The sequence below is a fragment of the Coloeus monedula genome, assembly GCF_965178545.1.
Source record: "Coloeus monedula genome assembly, chromosome: 1".
In the NCBI taxonomy this organism is placed as follows: Eukaryota; Metazoa; Chordata; class Aves; order Passeriformes; family Corvidae; genus Coloeus; species Coloeus monedula.
The window spans coordinates 42,775,921-42,799,684 of record NC_138781.1 but is presented as its reverse complement, the minus strand read 5'-3'; the positions used below and the strand labels follow the sequence as shown (position 1 = coordinate 42,799,684).

The 23,764-nt window shown below is 36.9% G+C and overlaps 1 protein-coding gene across 3 annotated transcripts in view; it reads right to left on the bottom strand.

The window, feature by feature from the left end:
• ANO10 (anoctamin 10) overlaps positions 1-23,764 on the bottom strand; it is a 122,276-nt gene that overhangs the window by 83,328 nt on the left and 15,184 nt on the right. For all 3 annotated transcript variants that reach the window (XM_082293017.1, XM_082293019.1, XM_082293018.1), the window contains 3 exons: positions 23,447-23,629; positions 19,835-20,026; positions 17,653-17,781 (listed from right to left, as the gene is read on the bottom strand). In XM_082293017.1, coding sequence (XP_082149143.1) covers positions 17,653-17,781; positions 19,835-20,026; positions 23,447-23,629 — 504 coding nt within the window. The remainder of the gene's footprint in view (positions 1-17,652; positions 17,782-19,834; positions 20,027-23,446; positions 23,630-23,764) is intronic.

The window sequence follows — 23,764 nt, the reverse complement described above, 5'->3', positions numbered from 1 at the left end:
ATTTAGCAAGTTAATATACTAACTCTTTTTTTTTTTTTTAACCTCCATTTGTATTTGTCTCCTGCTCTGAAATACAACCTCAGGCATTGAGATAACCTCTCCATATGTTTATCTAGTTACAGCAGCTTTTCTTAAAACCCTGCACACCCTCTGCCAACGTGCAATCATGTAATCTGCACTGAAGAGCTGATTTTGGTCCTGCTTTTTAGTTTTTCTAAAGACACGGATAGTGCTTCACCTCCAACATCAGTGGTCATTTACTTGTATTTCCTTACTCTAAGACAGACTTCAATGATACTAAATTTCAGTAGTTGTGTTGGGCATTAAAACTTCACTTTTTGCTGAGATCAAAAAAAAAAAAAAAAAAAAAAAAAAAAATATCAATTGTTTCCTTTTCATAAGTTCCAGTTGTCTTAAACAAGGTTTAGACATACCACCTGGCCCTGCATCCTGTATGGACACATTTGCTTCTCCTCTTCCCTCTAATAATCTACTGAGCCTCTTCCAAACCAGATTAGACACTCTTCATGCATAGCTACTGATATTGAATGCATGAATAGGAAACACGTTCAATACATTCTGGCCTTCAAATTATATGCACATTCCTTTTAAGACACTTTAACCATGTCTCAGACAAACTTGCTCTTTACAAAGTCACTGAAATATTTCATACAATGAAAATACTGCCACTCTTTTTATCCAGAAAGCTAGCACCAACAAAAACGTGAAGGGATGGAGAATTACTGTTCTTTTTGCCTTGTACTAATATTCAGACTGGCTTTATTTCTAAGAAAAGGAGAACCAAACTTCCTATTCACAGTCAGAAAATTTATAAAGTCTGTATTTGTAATCACAGTAATATGAGAATTTTAAGAATTCTTGCTCTTGGAATATATTAAAAACATAAACATAATTCTCCCTGAGCTAAGCCTAAGAGAAGCGGCATCAACAACAATGAAGCACACTTCGAATGAGCCAGCCTTGCATCGATCGGCTCCAGAGATGATTCCACAGCTGCCCCAGCAATAAGCAGAGGAGCCAGCCAAAAGAACAGAAAAGAAGCCCAAAAGGAGGTCAAGGCTTGCGAGCCAGAACTTGGCATCTGGGTCTTACAGCTGTCAGGGATACTTATGAGAGAAGTCACTGTTGTCTACAGATTTTGAAAACAGTTGGGGAACAGGAAGAAGAAAAAGAAAAAAACAAATCTATCTACAACTATTATGAGCCAAGCTAGAGCAGAAATGCGATACATGCCACCACTTGTTTTGTCACAGCACTGTGATACCAAACCACTACACCAAATGAGAAAAGTATTATCTGCACAGAAATACAGTTTTGCAGTGATCTGGAACATTAGACTTCCAAAGAGATTTTTTTCTGGGAAAGAAACATCCGTGAACAAGATGGAAATAAAAAACTAGACAAGTACTCCTTTGTGTGTGTGTGTGTTTCAAAATACAAAATTTTGCCTTAATTTTTTTTTTAAGGGGGATAACCTGTCAAACTTTCCTTTAAACTCCCTATTGTGTAACTCCTACCAGCACCACCAAGAACTCCAATATATAATCAACTGTTTAGTTGCCAAGTTGAATGCACATTTTATTTAAAAAAAAACCCAAACAAACCATAGTTTATCTAGACGTTATTGAGAAAATATGAAACTGCACTGTCTTCATTAGAGATTCCATACTTGTTAATGACAGACATGAAACTCAGAATGAAAACTGCACATTTCAAGAATCTAAATTAAACAGAATCTGCAGGATCTCTAAACAAAAGAAGAGACTCAGACCAAGAACTCCAGTTTTGCAAAAATTAAATTTAAGTGTATATGCAGGCAAAAATCCAAAGCTAGCGGCAGTTTTCGGGAAAGCTGCCTCCACAGATTCTGGGCTGACAAGCCAAGCAACTGCCAAACAATGTTTCAAAACAAAAGAGAGACTCTTGGAAAGTGCCAAAAGAGATGTTATATTCTGCCATTACAACTCACGCTTTATCAAAAGGAAAGAGAGGACACTTGTACTGGGATTCTCATTGGCACTGTGAATCAGGCACATTCCGTACTAAGCAGATTCCCAAGGAAATACGCATGCTAGCGTGGACTGCAAAAATGAAGAAATGTTCAGCTGTGATGAAAAGCAAAAGAAAAGGAGAAACAAAGACAATGCAACTGATGTCCAAAAAATGCATAGTTCTGTCAAAGAGGTGCTTTAAGCAGAAGCGACATGAACAGCAAAACTCTTAAAACACACAATTTGACAGGATATTTGAATTCATTTTCTCCAATCTATTCTTACTTCTAATCAGCCTTTATGTCTAGTTGTAGATTGAGATACCATCTCTTATTTCATTGTCTGAGTTTAGAAGAACTAGCTAGTTCATTATATTCTTGACTTCGTAGTCTGATATCCATCCCCTGAACGTCACACTTCCATCTGTTTTTCTTGGACCGTATGAAGCAACAGAAAGCTGTCTCAAGGCACCATTCTCCAGCACACTCTTCACTGTTATACAAATAAGCCCTCTAGTGGTAAAAGAGCCATGAGACCCACCATGTTCAAAGTTTCTGTGCACCCCCTCTCCGGGATAAAAATCTTACTCTCATAATACCTCCTAACTAAAGGTGGGCCACTAACAGTCTATATACAACCTCTTTTGAAAGCTTTTCATTGAAGATGCCAACTTTATCTTGAGCATGAGTGGTGGCTTCATTACTGAATCCAGGGATAAAAACATAATTATCAACAGAATAGAACCATCAAAGGTACAAAACAAATTTAGCATGATGTCACAGAACTTTCCAGATTTTATGATTTTTTAAGAAGTATGCTAATACAGAGATAATGAACTCCACCACACACTAGCACTTAATTAAGCCCTCTGATTACCAGAATCTTAAGTGAATGCTTGTGTTCTTTTCATTCTACGCTACTGCATTTCCTTTCCCTTTAAGAGTATTTATTCTCTAGTTCTAAATACTAGTCAGTGAACTGATAACAGAAACACCACCAACACTGACCTATGTTTGTGGCAGTGATTTGCATTATAACTGCCCAAACATTGCCAATGCATCAGATACTTTATCTGAAGAAACTCAGCTTCACACACTGCCAGACTTAACACTGTCAAAAATTCCTAAATATTATGCTAACATTTTGTAACCGAAGACTAACATGCTATCTAGTTTTAAAATAAAACAGCTATTTTATATTAGCAAGCATGGGCAAAAATCTCCCATCCACATACTTCTCCCCTTACTTCAACACAGCAAATTGGTATACATGAAAAGGGGTCCAAAGGGACAGTGATTCTGTACTGGCACCTATTTCCACATATTCAGCAGGACTAATGAAACAGAATTATCTGTTTGGCCAGATCAGAGCTCGCACTATGTTTTTAGTGACTCAAGAGCTCAGTGTCAGTATCATGGTGTATTTGCAACCTCACTGCAGTGATAATGAAGGAGACTCTGGTGGGAGAGGTCACTAATCACCTTCCACAAAACACTGCCTACTTAAGAACACCTCTGACCCCCTTTCTATTCTGAGTAGAGGTGAGCTTAGGAAATCATGGCGCACCATCAGTTCACAGAATAGACCCTTATATTTTTTCACTTGACAAGCCTGCAGCCTACCGGGTAGAATTCAAATGGAAGACTTCTTTGGAAGTGCAAGTGCCAACAAAACTCTATCAACACAACAAACTAATTTTTTGGCCTCCATAAACCTTTTTTGTGTTATTTCTGCCTGTCATGCACATGCCCTGATATAATGCTAAATGGTTATAATTCAGACAACAGTGGTAGAGGATGAATCACACATCCTGTTGCAATTTGACAGCTAGAAACAAATTTCTCAGTATCAATATATATTTCTGAAATTCCTTACAAAACCATTCACAAATGAAACTATAGTGCAGAAACGCATAAACTTGATACGCAGGTTCAGAAGCAACAATGAAAGTAAATGTGACTACTCTGACAAGATTGACAGTAGTTGTATCACTTTCAAAACACTCTAAATCAAATAACTGAATAGGAAAGCACACAAATGACTGGAAGAAAAAGCCTTCCAACAGTAACTGTTGGCAACTATCAGGCTACAAAGTATTTACCAGCTTAACCAGTACTTCGGAGACTTTGGTTAAAAATTCCTGAAAAACAAGAAGAGAAAGTTCATAAATAGGTTACTCGGAAGGCTCAAAACCCTCATGTCAGCAATCCCATACGTTGTGGGGCTGGTCAAGATTACATGATCTTGGTTCAGAGCAGTTGGAGAAAAGCTAGATAAGCTAAACTTAAGGCATGGTCCACAAAACACTTTGAATCTTCATTCCCCAAATGCCAGACCGGCAGAGCTGTTACATGGTACTGCAGCTCCTCCACCTTCAAACAGCCACCCCTGATTTCTCCTGATGAAAAATGGGGTAAACAGGAGCAGAGGGAGAATGATGCACACTTGAGCCCTGTCCTGCCAAAGTCAAGCTTTTTCTGAGTTACACACCAAAACATTAGATAGCCCTCTCAGGCCCTGAATGGTTTTGACACCCGTTTTCCAAAGGTAGCTAAATTCTGTAATATAAAGCACATTAGAAAGGTACAGATGGCACAGGTGCAGTTTATAGCTAGAGATGGCAGTAGGCCTAAGGAATCTAACATGAATTTATCTCTAAGTCTTGACTTTCTGCCAAAATATTTAAGCTACCATCATGTTATCCAATGCATACACATGCATAAAGACACTTTTGTACCAGCAGAATCCATCAGTATAATTGTACCAAGGCAATGTTTTGAGACAATGAACTAAGAGAAAATGACAAAACAGGAGGCATCTTTTGTTTGAAACAGAGTTAACAAAGTTTTGAGTCTTCCCCCAAACTTTTAAAAGAATCTAAAATACAGCTTTTTTCTTTTCACATATCAGCCACAATTACTCTGTGAGATAAAAAGAAGCATCTGTCTCTTTCTGTGGCTTCCAAGACTATAGCCTATCACTCACTAGATCTCTGTAGCTCAGATGTCTTCAGAGGGAAGCTAAGCAAAGCAAGATGCAGGTGCCATTATTAATGCAATGTGACATTGCAAAGGAAGCTGGATTCCCTCCTCCTTTTCGCTGGGTTTCTGTTAGCTTCCCTAGCTAAAATTCAAGAAATATATCATACAGCTATATATACTCCTACACTTCAGCTTCAAAAGACATTTTACAACATACAGCTTTTGATCCCTTGCTGTAGAAATTATTTTGTATTTAAACTGCGTAACTATAGATACTATTGATCTCAGAGTTTAATCTACATGGAGGGTGGGAAAGAAGAGCAAGTTGCCAGCACTATTATTCACCCCACTGTCAGGAACAGTTAGAAACGGAGGAGAGGGGACATGAAAAACAGGCTAAAAATTCAGCGCATTCAGAACTTGTGATTTTAAAGATTTATACCAAAATAAAATTATTAAAATACTGCAACAGGGTATCTATATGAGGAGGTGCACTCCCAATATTTCTTCTTCAGTAAGTATTATTGTTAACTTCTCTGGCTAGTTGAGGTCTTAGTGCAAGCATCACAGCACTTCAGGTTGCTTGGAAAGCCTGATCAACTTGCAAGACTCATAAAAACACAACAGCAAAATTATATAAGGCTCTACCCATACTCAGCAAATTCAGAACTTGCAATTCCAGCCACACCAATACAATGACCATGCAGCTGACAAAGAACTGCAGTTTCACTACTACCAAGGAAATTACCAATTATGTTTTGTGCTACATGTAGCTGCCAAGACACGCATCAAAGTAACTAGAAATCCTGCAGAGGCAGACCCACTCATTCTTACTGAGGTGCCCAGAGTCAGTTTTATGTGGCCGTGACAGGACCTTCCAAGTTAACAGAAGATCAGTTCATGAAGCTATTAGCATAATGGTACCAGTATCCCTTTTCCACCTGCTGTTTCCTTGGGGAGGAATATGGCTACATCCCATTCTCACTACCAGCTGTGCTCTTGACTCTCAAAGGACAGCTGCAGTCAGAATCTGGAAGCCATTATAGTCTACTCTAATTGCAGGGAGTGAAACAGAAACAGGAACACAGACAGGAATAGTCCATGGTCTGTTTTGTGGACTCCTCCTCACTCACACGTATGGAGCTCACCCTCAAATCCTACCTATATATGCATTTTATGTTTTTAAAAATGATATAATACGCTTTCTACAGAATTATTTTGTTAAACTGGCACAAGACCACTGGAAAGATGTCACACTAATACCCATCATGTTTCTCCTATTTCCTCCTGCAAGTCCTAAAATTACACAGGAAGTGGAGCAGGACTGCCAAACCAAACCATTGTTAGAGTGGACTGATACCCCCAGGTGTTTTCAACATACTATAATTCAGGATGCATTAATAATTTGTTACAAACCATTCTTGGTATACCATCTTTTTTCTTAAAGCCTCTTAGAAGCTAGAAGAACAAAAAAAAGTATTTAAATTCAGTAACTTTATTTGCTAAGCTATAAGAGTAAAAATCTAAATATTTGCTGTAATAAACTGTTTATTTCCATTTCAGTGGATTCTAAAACAAGTTTGTCTCAGATTTTTCAGTGGTTATGAACTTCTGAAAAAAATACAAAATACACTGAGATGCAGATGAACTGCAGTATCACAAACTATATTGCAAGTTTAATAAAAGATACCCTTGTATTTGACATTGGTTTATCCATAATCCCTATAACAGGCACATACACAAACACTTTTCATCCCACAACAAATCCTCTGACTAAAACTAACCTTGATCAAACATGTTACGGTTTATGAATTCTCAGCAGCATCTATCTGTATCTCCTCTGTGTTATTCATTGTAGACATTTAGCCGATTATAGGCAAACATGAGGAATCTCCCATAACTTCAAAAGGACTGTTCGAAGCATGAAAAAAAACAGGATACGCCTCACAGCTCACACACTGCCACAATAAATGAAAAATCCCTTTGAAAATTACGTATCATTCCACTAATTTCTTCTGAACAGAAGAGTGAAAATCTGGACTGACACTTTCTTCCAGTGTAAGATAAAAATTCAGTGCACAAATGGAGTAAGCCCCAGTTCTTTTGACATTTACTTTCCAGCATGACTCATGACCATCTTCAGCCTGCGTTTAATAAAACATTTTCACAAAGACTATTAAAAACCCCCAAAAACTCTCTACTACAGCCTTTCAATCCATTACTGCATTTTCTTGCACAATTTGAGTTCCAAAATCAGTTTTCATTTAAGTGTTCCAGGTGGCATTTAAAAAACAAAACAAACCAAAAGAAAAAAAAAATTCATAAATCCAGATTTTACAAAGTGCATGATGCTTCAGAGCGTTTTTTAAAAAAGGGTTGGGAGGGTAAAAACTATAGCAACAAATTTAACTCCTTTTTAAATAAAAGCCTATAGAACCCATGCTGCAAGTTTCCAATAAGTGACTACTAGTTATGTTTACAACACTGAGCAGGTATGTAACAAAGTCAACAGCATGAGTACCAAAACTGATCCAGAAGGTTTAACACTCCAAACCAGAACATTAAAAGTTATTGCAAGGAATTTAATAAAAGTGAATTTTTCTCTAATTTTTTAACTGCAAAACATGTGATCAACAATACTACATCATTAAGACTCTTTCTGTAAAGAGGTGTTTTTATCTAATCCACAACAGAGAGCCTCCAACACGTTTGACTGGCTTTCTCTTGCTATTTATAGTCAGTTTTACAGATTTCCTATTCTCCATCTCTTTTGCAGCTGCAGTTGCAAACTCTCCATTTTCTACCCTACCTGCTCAGAGGCACTCATTTTCACTCTCAATCATCTGAGGATACAAATAACGAAGTGTATTTATTGTCCAACACTGCACACAGTTCAAAAACCAAACAAACCAACCAAAACATACCACGCTAGACAAAAAATCATATAAAGCTTTGGAGACAGGAAAAACATTGCATTCCCTAAAAAGGAATACTCTTTGTAAGAACAATACAAAGTAATACTGTTGCAAACTGCATCAGAGATAAATGGATATATGGTAGAGCCCTATAGCTCTACCTATTCACGGATTCTTGGGAAAAGCCATTATTCAGGCTTGTGCTGGCAGCTATGGATAGAGCATTTGCAGAGGATTATTTAAATAATTTAATAGAATAAACTAATACATTATTTACAAAACAAAACAATTCGCCTTCATGAAATGCTAAGCCAGCCTTGAAATGGCTGTGAAGCAAGAAGGCTTTGAATGTTCATACTCTGTCTTGTCGTGAAACAGTTACTAATCCTAATCAAGTGGAAAGTAAACAATTAATATTAATAAGTATTAACTTAGCTTTTGTCTGGACGTTCAACTTCCAACTGCTAGCAAGGAAGTGTATTCAGTGTATTCAGGCTTGAGCTGGAAATATTTACACATTAAAGGAAACTTCTTTGTGGAAGATATTAAGCTAAGTGAGTTTTAAAGAGATCTAAAAGTCTGATTCTTATAGAGTTCTTTAAAATGTCTTGTAATTGTCTCCAAAGATCTGTTCTCTATTCATCCTCCCTTTTGAAGTTTTGTCATTCTGGCATCCTTGCACAATCTCAGAAGAAACAGAAAAAAAATATTCTTACTCGGTCTTCTCCTGCTGTTCTTCCAGACTGACACTTCTGAAGCACTTATGAGCACAGTTAAGAAATGTGCTCTCTTCCTAAAGTATCTCCCCCATCCAACCTTCCTAATAAGAATACAGCAATATCTACCAGATAATGGTAATTAACGAGGAATGGCACAGTCTCAGACACATCCATTTCTGCTTCCTACTGAAGGAAACCCAACATGACCCTTCTGGAAAGTTCAGGTCTTTCAGCTAACTAGCATCTGATACCTTTGTAGCTCCCTGTTCCTACCACCACCCAGCTGACAGCAAGAAGAGAGCATTCTCTTTTTGCTATCGTTGTTTCTACTAAGACGCCTACAAGGTTTTCTCCCAGTGAGAAAGCTTCCTGTGCTCTTAACCTTCATTATAATGTCCGAACCACACTGGCAGAATTCAATTTAAGAATTAAAAATGCTTCTTAGACAGAAAATACAACTGAAAAAATGCACAGAGAAAAGCTAGGAAAATCCAGGATAGAACCAATATGTATGGTAATTACTTATGATGCCAAGAGTATATTAACATTAGTTGCTTAAGTAGCATTTTACTAGAGTATAATTCAAATTATTTTGAAAAAGTAGGTACCCCATTGTATAAAAGCATTGCACACTTTCACTGACAGCTCTGGACAGATCATTTTCAGTTACAAGACAGGTTTCACTGTAAATCATCAGATTCCGGGAATTTTGAAAGAGCATGACTATGTATTTGGCTGTACAAATTTACTCTCCCCTTGGCCTCTGCCACAGAAAGGATACTGGCCTATAAAGACCCCTGATCTGACCTAGCTCAGCCATCCTTTGCACACTGTCTTCTTTAAAGACGACGAAAATCACATTCTGAATTGTGTCAGAAAGGAACTAACATAACTGTGAAAATGCTCCAGTTGGGGCAGACACAGTAGTAAAATACATCAACACATTCCAGCTATCAGGGTTGAAAAACCTGATGCAATACCTTGGTTTCTTGCTGTCCTACACATTACATACATGCCCACATATTTAACACATTTCAGTGTTCGTACATGGTTGGAAGAGCACAATTCATTCATCTGTGTGATTATTTTTCAATTTCAAACAGCAAATTGAGAACCTGAAAACGGAAGGGTTTGAGTAAAGAGCAGAAAATAAGGAGGAACAAATGAAAATTACTCACAAAAAGGAAAATGGAAAAATACTGTTTTAGGCTCTGAGACTTTCAAAAATCCACTGGATAATTTAAGCATAGATGTTAACATGTATTTTCATTTTTGTACTAGCAGAAAGCTATGGAACACAACTTACTTGGATCTTTGAATCTTTTAGTGTTTGTTTTCATTCTGACACACTTTTGGCATTAAGCTTTATTATTCAAAGTGACCAAAAAAATCAACACTAAATCAGAAAGAGTATCTCAAAAGAACCAGTAGATGGCAATAAAAAGATCTGTGATAAATTTTGATTTTGCAAATAGACAATCTGTAGCAATGTACAACCAGCAAAACTGGTATTTCTTTTTAACCTCATTGATATGGTTCCAGGAGGCTTCTTGAAGCAGCAAACATTTAGAAAATTTTATACAGACAAATCCACAAATCTTTCCCCATGTCTGAAACGTGAGAAAAAAAAACCCTGAGAACAGTCTGTTCCTGTAACTCAGAAGAGTAACTTATCTAAAATATTTCTTCACTTCATATTAAAGATTTCAAGAATCTTTTGCAAAGTAATATGAATATAAAATGCACTGATATTTGAGTTCATTTTCACTCTTAAAATGTTGCCAAAGAGTAAAATATAGAACCAGTAGAATTTGTTAAGTCTTTGGACTTAGTCTTATAGGCTTTATGTAAGTCTTTATAGCTTTAGAAGCTTTCATTAAGTCTTACACCAAGGCTATTCAGCAACTACTGGTTATTTTTTTGCCAGGGTTTCAGCTTGACGTTAAAATAGCAAACTATTTTTATGTCTCACAATTTCAATCCTAGCAATAAACTAAATTGCAGTGGGTTACTCGTCTAGCAGAGAATAAAAAAATCAAATTACTATTTTGTGTTGTATTAAAAATATAAACATACATCTATTAGATTTTCAAAGGAGGGCTTTTAGATATGATTTCTTATGTATATATTAAGTAAATGTTTGCAGCTGATGTAGAGGTATTCTAGAACAACAATATGTTAATTGAAATCACTAGTGTTTTGGATTGACCTTTTTTAATATTCAGAATTAGTAATGCTGAAGAATTATTTTATGTATGTATACAACAATGAACCAAATAATTACATAATTTGCATAAAGCTCATTTTTCCATTTTCCTATGTTTTCTCATTTTCACCACAAGTGCAAGCATAGATAGGTCTTGGCTAGGATATCTGTTTCACTGAAATAAAATACTAGAGGAATTAAATTTTCCAAAAAATGAACTGTAAAACTGACAGTAAGGTTTGTACCCTACCATGAAACATTTTTGAAAAACAGATTTATATGTAACCCCCTAATTAATATTTACTCATTATAGGTATTTTTCAAGTATTTTTTCATATACATTCAACTATTAGGAAGAAATTGAAACCACACATCAAATATTTACCACTATGGACTCTGCTTTGCAGCTATACCTGAAAACTGACAAACTACTCAAGTTATAAATCTAGTATATACGCATGCATGTATGTCAGTATGGAAAAAACACATTACCACAGAAAAGAATTAACACATGGAAAGAGAAATACCTCAAGCCTGTTGGCAAAAAAAATTCAGCAGTAAGAAAGTTAGAAGTGTTGCCTAACACTCCCAGAAATTATTTTCTCTGATTAAAGAGCAAATAGATTGAAGACAAAAGAAAGAATACACACTGCAATTAGCAGAAAGACTTAAGGGGATAAGCATACATTAAAAACACTTTTTTTTTTTTTTAAGTGGCACTGGCAACTTGGAAAGCAGAGACTGAAAACTTGGAGGGAGCCTGCTGGAGAGCCATGTACAGAGTTGAAGAACCTGACATAGGAACACAGGTTGAAGAAACTCAGTTTGTTTCACTCAGATAAGAGAAGGCTTGGGAGGGTGGGTGAGATCTAATCACATTCTTCCAATGCCTAACAGGTAGTTTTCAAGAAGACAGAGGTATCCTCTTCACAAAGATGCACAGCAAAGGAACAAGAAGTCATGAGCTACCAACTTGCACCAGAGAATTCTTTTTCTTCCCATAAGAGAAAACCCCTATTATTTGCCAGGAGAACAATTAAACAGTGGACCAGGCTGCCCAGCAAAGTGGGTGCCTTCCTCTCATTGGAAGTGTTCAAGTCTTAGCTTATCTTGATAAGGACATGGAGAACTTAATCCAGGGTTCTGCTTTCAGCAGGTTTGGGCGAATAATCTCCAGAGGTCCCTTCCAACATATACTGCTCTTTGATCCCATATGTGAAACTCTGCAGCTTCTATATGCTACATTAGTGCCTGGCAATAACACAGAAATAATTTAGCAAAAACACCGCTTTATGCACAGCTATTGTGCTTCAATCTTTGCGCTTCTGTAACTCCAACACTATCAAAGGATTTATACGTGTGTATGCTGATGCAGCCTATTTTTCTGCACTTTTTCCCAGTTCTTTTCCTACTAAAATTGGTCCTTACATAAATGTATATTTAGCATATCTTCTAAATCCCAAACTCATGAGTTCTACAGGAACAAAGCTACTTGCTTCACACATGCGGAACGCTATACCGTGCAGGACCATGCCTCATTTCCAGCTGGCCAGAATGGAGTCGTGCACATTACTGTGAGGAAGTAATTCAACTAGAACTGTTTCGTAAAAAACAAAATTACCCAGCTTTATCAGGAGAAAACAGATTGCACTGAAATCTGTTGCAAAATATTTAAGAAATTTTAAAGGGAAAAAAGAGGCAAAACACTTGAATTTTGACATAACAATCCACCTAAAATTGCTTTTGCTAAGAAAGTGGATTCAAAAGATCCTCAACTGTACTCAGGATGCAATGTTTACTAATTTTCAAGTTTGTGTGGAATGCAAAGTACAACGATGCCTAGAATTAGACGATAAATATACCTTGTCATCTACTAGAATTCAAACTGCTTGACTCTAGTTTTTCCCAGTTTCTCTGGCACATCATTTCAGAAAAAACTGTCAGGCTTACTGTTGAGCTCACTGAGTCTTGGGACCATTACAAGATTTTTCAGCAGAAGATCAAAGAGCTTCTGCTCTATACCAGGAGGTCTCTGATGAAAAAATACACTTAATAAAATGGAATTCTAAAGAAACATTGTATACCAGGCAACTCTCAATCACTTTGATTTTCAATCAGCTTTATTGACATGCTATGATTCCTGCTTTCCAGCCTTTTATAAACGGACCATCAGCTCTCTCACCCAGAAAAAACAAAGCTTAAGAAAGGATTACTTTATTCCACTCCATACTTCTTACGGAAGCGACTTTTCAATATAGATTTTTCTATGATGCTCATGAAGATCTATGTCCTTATAAGGACACCATGAAATAAAATCAACACAGAGCAACTGTTTATACTATGTTTACTACAAACACACCAGCCATGTTTCTATGCAAAGGTCCTCATTTTCATCTATAGCAGAGCTGATTACGTTCTTCCCAAAATTGCATTCCTAGATCATAATGTCAGATTTTATCATAAAGGACCTTAATTACTACTTAGTATTTCCAAGCTAATTCCCAAATGCCTCAATGTAACATAGAGCATCCAGGCTTAGTGCACTTCTGCAAAAAAGCTTCCTATTACTTAGTACACACTTCAGGGCTGGATATATGCGTTGCTTTTGGAGGCTAGGACACATTCATGATGAGTGAACTTCACAGCTACTGCTTCAAAACACCACTACTGAGGTACTGTTAAAAGCAAAAATCACTGCCTAAGAGTTCTACATACAACTGATTTCTTGAACTCAACTTTCAGAGTAGTCCCAACACTGATTTAATTAGCATTCCTTAAACTTATCAGAATCCACATTAAAAAGAAACCGTCATCAGGAACAAAACTCTTTGTCAAAAATTTTTGCAAGAAAAATTTCAAAAAGCACTGCAGAATTAAGGTTACACTTGTTTTAACCTACTTCCCTAACTATTCACCGAGTTTCTTCAGAGCTATTTCCTTTTTTTTGGTTCAAATCAGTGTAGGCAGTCAGAAGTGATTGGAACAGTTTCACACAAGCACAGACACGTGCTTGGAATGTCCTCCTTTGCACCCAAATTCACACCAGAATTATGTGTCTATGGTGAAGTCTGAATAACTAAACACACTATGTGATACAACTATTTTAAAATTATGTTAATAAGGATTTATTGTTTCCTGCTTTAAGGGCATTCAGCTACTACTTTTTGTTTGAAAACTGCACTGGCTGCACTCAGTTAGCACCCATCCATAAGTAAAAGAGGGGAGTTTCATCATTCTGCTCCTGGTTCAAATCATGTTGCCATGGAAGCAGATGTTGAATTGATGAAAATAGGTCAACTGTTCAAAAAAAAAAAAAAAAAATCACTGGTTTAATACTTTAAAAAATATTATTATACTATTTTAATGCTTTCTGTTATTTTGAAATTGTTAATATTTTATTCTGTGGTATTCTAGTTAGCATTTACATTTCTCACACTATACATATTCCCACCAAAAATGTAGACGGCATTAGAGTTAAGAGTTGTTAATGAAAAAGGAAATATTTTGCATAAATTGGTAGGGGCTGGGTACAGAATGCTCATAAGAATATCACACACAGTTCTTTGTTACTTCAGCAGTGGGAGGTGTTAAATGTTGCCATATAAACTGTTTCCATTTCAAGAGTATTAGTATTATTATTATTAAAAAGCACTAGCATTTTTTGAAAAAAAAAAAAAAAGAAAAAAATCAGGACATCGCAAATACCCATGCTTGGCTTTGACAGCAACAGTGCTTTTCTGTTTAGTTTTGCATCAAACAGATATATAAATACTCAACTGGAGTCTCAGTTACTTAGAACTGATTAAAATACTTAAAGACAGCTAAGATTTAAGTAGGTTACCCCATCAATAGAACATGTGAAAATACACATAGCCAACTCAAAGAAATTTCTCTCTTAACATTCTCAAACTGCCTGTCAAGATGCTGTCAAAATAGCATAAAACACACTGTGAAATGCTCATCCTCACCTGCAGCAAACATCAGAAAATAACTCACCTGTATCATGTTTTTCTGAATCTCTACTAGCTGATCTAAAACACTTTTCTATCTGAAAATTTCACATCTGAATGTTTTTCTACCTTGACACTGATGTACTCCAGATGCACCAGGTTTGTCCTAGAAGTTTATATTATATTCTGTTCCTGAATATTTCTTTACAACTGAAACGCAGAGTTCAATCATTAAATAGCGTAGAGGTACATGAGAATACTGCCAATACATGAGATCTGTGCTCCTTTCATAGTTCAGAGATCTTTCTGTAAATTGGTACTTTAAGGAGAAAGGCTCAGTGGGGCAGAAGTCCCACAAATTTAATCCAGCACAAACCTACCACGGCACTACTGCGTGTCTTCCACACACCGCTGTTCTGCCCTGCTCCCTAGTGAACTGGGTCAGACAGCTTCTCCCACATCAACTCCCTGATCTGTTTCATCAGGCACCAGATGAAAGAAAGTCCCAGTGTAACAGATAAGACAGGAGTAAATACACAGGAAGCAAAGCAGAAATATCCCCATCTCTTGAAGTTAACATAAATCTATACTGCTGCTGTTCATGGCCCCACAGCATTCAGTAATCCTCCTTTCTTTCAACCCTTTGTAATCAATGTTTTAACCTGAAATATGTACAACAGAACCTCTGATTAAAAAATTTCTGTAACTCAGAACATGCTTAGCTGTCAACACAACTGAAACAATTTTCAACAGAAATAAAACTCCTGTGTTGCTGTGTTCATTTTCATATAGTTTTTTAAAATTAAATTTCTGTATAAAATGTGTTTCACTTTGGAGAACTCTTTTGGACTCCAGAAAGTTAAAAATTTATGTTATGAAACTTTTTGCAGTATTGTATGACCTGAACTATTCTCCATCTCTTTAAAAGACTAAAACAAACAAACAAAAAACCCCCGAAACCCCACACCTGTGGAGTCGTTTAATACTGTTTAAAATGTACTGAAAGAGTGTCTTTATGGAGACTGCAGAAGTCTTACATTTCAGATTGAGTAGTTTTGGAACTGTTTATAACCAATGACATTCCAAAAAAATCACATGGCTTATTATGCTCCAGAAACATACTGTAAGACCCACAATGTTGGTTTTGTATATGTTTTTTCTCAGACAATAAAGAGCTGATAGTAACAGAAAAACAATCACAAAAAAAAAAATCAAACTAGCATATTTAAAATCACCAAGCATACTGGACACTTTTGATTAAAACTTTTTAAAATAGACCTTTTCTGACCAGTGCATTATGGCTTGTAGCTTTGTTGTTTGATTGTTTTGGGTTTTTTTAATTAAGCAGAATAATTAGAGAAAAGTTGACTTTTCTTTAACCAAATTATTACCTTTCATTTCCTCTGGCTCATCCAGCATTAGCCTCCAACAGTCCTTTCATACGACATTAATTATAGATTGGTGGTCTTCCCCAAAGTTGCTTCTCTACATAAGATAACATTTTTCCCTTCTCCTCCCCTCAGTACTAATTCACCTTTTCCCTCCAAACCTTCTTCCCTTTGTTTTCTGAACCTCCCTTTCCACAGCATTTATTTGAGCTACAATGTTCAGGAGTTCCAAGAGATACCTAATTATTATGCTGCAATTCCTGTTCCCTAAAGGGTTGCATATAAGCAAAATTTAAATTTAGATAAAAATGCTGGTATTCTCCTTTGGTCTACCAAGAAACAGAGGTCTGCCTAGAGATCAAATAGCAAGCGTCACATTTAAACAGAAAAAAGGATAACACACAGCAAGCAAAGGCAAAAACAGCCCCATCTCTAAGCTGCCAGAAATCCATACTGCTTACATTTACTCATCCAATTTTCACAATATCATCTCTCCAGATATGTTGTCCAGTAATGAGCTATGTAATTACATTTAATTTGCTAAATCAGTTTTATATTAAAACACCTCACTGAGGTTAATGTAAATATTCACACATGCATAATAGAAGAGTACATCAGGCTGCCTGTAGACTCCAGCAAACCAGTTGACATGACTCATATTTACAGTTAACTCTGCAAACCTTAAGGTTTAGAAAATAAAACCCAAAGCAAGCTCATAATTCACTGCATAACACCTAATACCTGTAAAAAGAACAACGAAGAAATATATGCTCCAGATGCACCTCTGTAAGGTGGTGCACTTTAGTAACCACACAAACACAATCCAGACCTTTTGCCATGAGAAAAGCAATCCAGTTCCTAAAAGCTAAAATAGAATAATGGTAAAAGTCAAGGCAATGCAATACAAGAAAGCCCTGAAGCAAAGATTTATAAAGGCAAAGGCCTGCAATTTCAGTTATGTAAAATGCCCACAGTCATCCCGCCATGTCTGAAAAGGAATGACACTGATGTGCTTACTATATGGAATTAGGAAAAGATTAAACCCAAATGCTGTTACAATCACTAATATTTACAGTCCTGACACACAGTTGTTTCAGATAAGCCCTACAGGATATGTCCATAAAGATTATGTAGGAAGTCTTTTTAAGATATGCCAGGGTCACAACCCAAGCAGAGAAATAAACAGTTCACAAAAATGCGATTATTTTGCTTCTTGAAATAGCCCTACTAAATACTTGAAGTACATGAAGCAACAAATACACAGTATCTTGGGAATGCATGGGAAAGTATGGCAACAGAATTCACAGTAAATGAAAACACAGAAGCAAAAGAAATCAAAAAAGATTTTGAAACACTTCTTTGAGAAGGAAATCTTAATTTCCTTCTAATATAAGATGTGAGGGGAAATCTACTTCCTGCTATCATTTTCACTGGTGTTTATATTATTTGCTACAACATGCGTTGTTTGGAGGCCGACTTACCTCCACCAATGCCACAGTCAGAACAAGGTCCATTTTTGAGTCTGGGAAAAGGGCATCCACTTGTGGAGACATTCCAATCAGTATACAATTAGTAACAACTGATATTACACTCATAGTTTCAAAGGCCAACTGAAATAAAACACAAATATATTTACAGTTATGACCATTACCTCTAACTTACTGGTCCCTGAATTGCTCTGGACAGTACCTCTCTCTTCATTAAAGCCTCAGAAGACCCATTAGTTTAACTTTTTATTTTCCTTCATCTTTTGAATTCTACAGCGTTAAGACTTGTTTGGCAAGCAGTCCAGACTTGACAAGACCACAACAAGGTTGTAACCTGAACACATAAAAGAGTACACACTCACCTACACTTGTACTCCTAAACAAATTTATTTCAGGATAAAGGAAAAACTGCAAAATTCCAAGAGGAACTAAGAGTCGTAACACTGGTTTTGGAGGTTCGGTCTGAACGCAAAGAGGAAAAGGTAAGAATGGTTCAGAATGCCTTTTTAAAATCACAACCACTTGAGATTTGTTGAAAGACTTACATTTAAACACATGCAATAGCACAAGTCTAAGAACCTCTTGCCTACAGAGGTCCCACAAAATGTCTGAAAATATTAATACCGCTTAACAATTACATTTGCAATATAACGGTTACTTATTCCAAGGTCCTGTCTGGAATGAGAAAGACTGACACAGAATTGTAGCAACTGTCACAATGAATTAGCAGAAATAGCTTTCTCCTTGACAAGAAACTAGTGACTCAGTTCACCTGATGAAATAATTCCAGTACTCCTTTAACAGAAATCTTCCAGCAAATGCTCTAATTTCCCATATGAAATGGATGACTTGAAAATTTAGTTATTATTTTTAATTCACAAAGCAAATTCATTTCTGCTATTAGCTAAAAAATTACACCATAAAATAAAATTACTGTACCAGTAATAATTTTTCAGCCTACTCTCTTGATTGAAACAAACTATTCTAGCAAAACTAAATGCTATTAATATACCTGCAGCTATGCTTGTGACTTACAACCACAGCCTGATTATTCTGGTGGTTACATGACTGGTCAATGCAGCTATGCCATTAAGAAGTTGGCAGCACAGATCTGGACTGAGAAAGTACATCCCATGTTAAAATGCAAGCAGATTATAATTCACACATTTTAATGACATATTATTAGAAGACTTCACCTCTAAGCCCACTTCATTAATATGTGTCTAATGAACACTGCTCAGGACCCTTGGTTTGCATGTTTTTACTGTATGTTTTACTTGAGGTTTCATTATTTCATTTCTCACCTCTCATTTGCTTCATTTGATAACATTTACAAACCCTTCAAATTAAATAATCCATTGTGCCCTTTATCTCCATTATGCAATGCTACAAAACTTTTAAAATAAAATTATAATATGGATCATCCCCTAGAAAGGTCCCCCAACCAACCTCACACTCCCTTATCAAGCCGCTGCTATTATGGAATGCCAACGTTTCTGGATGCAACTTAGTCACTCCAGAAAACTCTGGTCAGGATCAGTTCACTGATGCAGCACACTCGACAGGCCCCAAAATAGCTGGTGGCAGCATGATTGCATGGACAAACAACTGAAGACAGAAAATGCTTAACCCAGTCCTATTATCATGAAATTGTTTAGATAGACTACAGTGTTCAGGCTGTGCAGAAAGCGCCAGCTCCTGCTCACAGATCCAGGTTATTTTAAAATTAGTCAGCTTGAGTACCAGTAACCACAGCAGCACAGGCCACTAGCCTGGCTTAGGAATCCAACTACTTACCTATTCTTCCACTTCTTTTGAAATCCCTGCTGAGCTCCATGCTTCTGAGATTGCATCAGAAGTTACTATTTCCAAAATACACTGGCTATAAAGAATACTGGGCAATATCTGGAAGCTTTGCTTTGTTGAAGTTGTAACAGGAGTACAATACACATACAAGAACTAAAGAAAATATATGCTTTCTTTTCCAAGGCAACTGAAAGAAATGTGGTCAAAAACCCCACCAAAAATATCATTGGGATATATATTTGGATAGATGATATGCCAGGGCATTGAAGAGAACAAAGTACCTATTGAACTTTAAAGTGGCTCATGGGACAAACATAAAGCTTTCATACTGTTGTTGAAACCTCTTTTAAACAAATGACACAAAAATTACCTGCCAAACACCAATATTCGCTGTGGGTTCTGCAAATGGACGCTTGTAAACTCTGCACATCTTTAAGGCATCAGAGTATATCTCTGTGATGTTGTTTAACACTGCAAAGACAGCTGCCAGTGGATAAACACACGAGAAAAGACTCACATAGCCAAACTGTAGGAACAACTCCAGGTAATCATCAAAAGTACCCTGAAAAATAGAGCAAACAGAAGAACAACTGTAAGCTACCAAAAAAAAACCCAAACCAAACCAAACCAAAAAAAAAAAAAAAACCAGAAATCATACTACAGTTGCAAATATGTTTCCTCATCCCAAATCTGTTATTTGGAAATGACTGCTGATAGTAAACAATGACAATTTTTTTTAAAAATATAATTCATTTGGAATTATTCAGTCACTAAAAACTTCTTACAAGGAGAGGCCCAGGGTTTTCCTTTTGCCCAATGAATTTTCTGCAAGTCTCACTTCCTATCCTTATTACATGAAGTAACTGTATAAACACATTCTTACTGTTTATGTATGTCTCAACTTATCAATGTTCCTGAGTATCTCAGTTAAACAGTAACAGAAGGAACAGGGAGGAACAGAAAAACAGCACCATGCATTTAAACTGGCACAACATTCTCCTGAAAGCACTGTGGCAATAGAAGACCTAGCATTTCAGACTGTCCATGAAAGATCCAACCAGAATGGTAGGTTGGTAGATAGGCAACTCGTTTCTGGTATTTCTGCTTGTTCATTTCCAAACTGGTAGGACAGAGTTAGTGGCCCACTTGAAGGCTGAAATCTACAAGGCAGCACTGACATCTCAAAGGAACAATTAGTGCAAACAAAAAAACCTATTTAACAAATCCCAACAGGTCTGTCACCTGGTCTTTAAATGAAGAACATGGGTACTTAAGTGCTGATTAAGTATTCACATGTAGGTGATCATATATTTGCATATTAGTTTTGTAGTATTAATAATAGTTTGCTACAACTGCAGCAATTTTTTAATGAAAAACCAAACTAATCACTTTTTTTAAAGAGAAAGTGTTCATAAGCAAAGAATGGTGAAATAAAACAAAAAAGTTAAACTGGGATCTAGCTATCTTGTATTAACACAGACACACGTATTGTCCTCTCTCAAAACTGAAATCATGAAGACTTGATAGTAACTGAAATTATTACAAGAACCACATAAAAGTGGGTTTGGCTCCAAGTATCATCTGATACAGTTACCTACTCTTTTTTGCCCATCACAGCCATTAAACTGACTGCCCTCTCCAGCATCGTGTGCTTTTTTCCCCTAGGAAACAGAGAGAGGCAGTAGAACCCTGCAAGCTCAGAAATCAATATGGGATACTCATTAATTCCATTTTTCACTTGAACTCGTTTTAAAGTTGCACACTAGTTGGGTCTCAGAAACCAATCTGCAGGCCAGACCAGGAAGAGCTACCTAACTTTTAAAGCCATTAAGATTTTTTCATCAGAAACGTTTTGTACAAACTCTAAATTTTGCTAAGGTCTTCCTCAGGGACGTTTGCAGGAACACTCATTGGAATGGCAGCCACACATCTGTTACTGTTATCACTTTCTCAGACAATCATTGCAGGCAGAGAGAGAGCTTTCCTTTGTGCTCCTCCTTCTGGTAACTGCACAGTATTCCCACTGCTTCCCACACTTTTCTTCTCATTTCCTTGCCCAATACCTACTGGCTTTTAGAATAACAGAGTATGAACTAAGTATTTTTCTCCTACTCAATTTATGAAACTTTGTGTAGGAAGACAGGAGTCTAAGACTACGTTAAAGAAATGTGTAACTGCGCAACTGGCAGGCATGAGATCAGCTACGGCATCAAGGAAACAAAACCAAGGAAGAAATTCAGGGAAAAATTAACTAGAGGAGTGAAGCAGAAATTAGAAAAATAATAATTAAAAAATTATTGCAGGATGTTTTTAGATCTTAAACAGGGTGAAGGGCTGGATATTTGAAAAGTAAGCAAGAATGAGGACAAAAAGAATAGAAAATTCAATGTTAAAGAATATATGAAAGAAGGAAGGAAAACAAAAGAAAAGAGCCTGAGACACAGAATTCTGTCAAGACTCCTCAGTTACTAAACAGTCAAATGGTTCCCCCTTGTGACAGTTTTAATTTTAGAAATATTCTTGCCTGCTGACAGCTCACTGTTTGCAAACAAATCAGCGGTCTGATATCATTTATTGACAAGCACAGCAAAACAATAATCTTTAGACTGAATATAAAATTGGCTTTGAGTACACAGTACTTAGAACTGAAACTGAGGCTAGCAGTGGACACATGCAAGGCAAAGTCCTAACTCTACAACTGACCTCTTGGGTTCCCATGAAAAACTGTTCAGGGCACAACAGTACAACAGGTGCAGATTCATTTGATCCAGCTCTGCACAAGAAGCACTGGGCAATGTTACTCAGACACCACACTGGCTTTGTATGTGACAGCTGAGAAGCAGGAGTCAGCTCAGCTCTAAGAGGCAGAGCTTATTTGGTCAGGCCTGATGCTGACACACAACTTTGGGAGCTGTGCTGGCAGATGTGCAGGTGTTGTGCTGGACTGTGCTGATTTACCAGTTCAGACACTAACGCAGGGACTTCTGCTGTGTTCTGCACTGCAAGACAGACAGGCTGTCTAAATCTATCTCCCTCCAACCTTCACACAAGAACACATCTGTACAGTTTTTAAATTGTAAAGGTGATAGTTCTTTCTCCTTTTCCCACTTCATGGCACTTCATGCAGGAAGAGAGGAATCTGATAGGGCATTATTATCAAATTTCAAACTGCTAATGTCTACCTTTTACATGAAAGGTACACTATCTACATGTACTTCTTACTCTGCAAAAACATAAAATCATACAGTATTAAGACTCCTGTGACTCTGCTTGCAGCATCTGATCAAGTTGTCAGCCAGTCTGTAAGGCCTTAACATACACATAGATGGCCACTGTGTTAATTTCTTCAGAATTTTAAGTAATGAAGTGCATGAAATCCGCTAAATACAATTAAAAATTATACTGCGTAGGAGGTGGTCAAGAACAGAACCAAGAAGACAGTGAATACCAAACCTGTGGTTTCAAAAGACAAGAGCTTCCAGCAAGAGTATTGTTTTGAAGAGCTGGTTTCTTCTATCCTCCATTTCTGGCCCCATCCAGACATAAGTGCTCTCTCTCTCAGGCTCTAGTTTAACTGACTGTTTAAACTAGTACCACTGCAACACCAAATCAAAACAGAAAATTTCCATCTGCCCTGTGCCATCCTACTCATCCCGGCAGCCTTTGGGTTGCCCTTGGAGATGAAGGGCATATTGCACAAATACTTCTTTCCAGTGATATGGGGTTAGGTAGCTCCAGATAAGAGCTGTTCACTCCTTCCCCTTCATTCTGTTCATTCCTTCCCTTCATTCTGGGATCCTGCACTGTATCCACTACTTGATCCAGGATACCATAAAGCTGCATAAACAGCTACCAGCAAAGCTGATGAAGCTGAAAATAAGCTGCCAGGCCAGACAGCCAAAAATATTTGTTTGCCTTAGCTGATGTCCCTGTCAACTACAGCCCAGAAAAGTTTTAACTCTTTTACAGTAGTACAACATACCAAATAGGTTCCCATTTCTTTCTCCACGTTGACCTGTTCAGCTATTGACAGATCCCTATCAGTTTTCTGGGAACACATGCGTTTCTTCATCCTCCTGTTGTATCTCTTCTGAAGCCAGTAAGGAAGCAAAGATTCTGCAAACTGGTTGAGGATCTGCGAAGTTATCAGCAAAGTGGCCAAGCTCTTAAGTTTAAAAAAAGAAATAAAAAATAATAGAACTGTGATGAACCTATGATCATTTGCAATTCTGTGTGCTCTTGTACCACTCTAAGTTACTATACTATGAAGAAAAGGCCAGCCTAACAAACCTAGCAATAG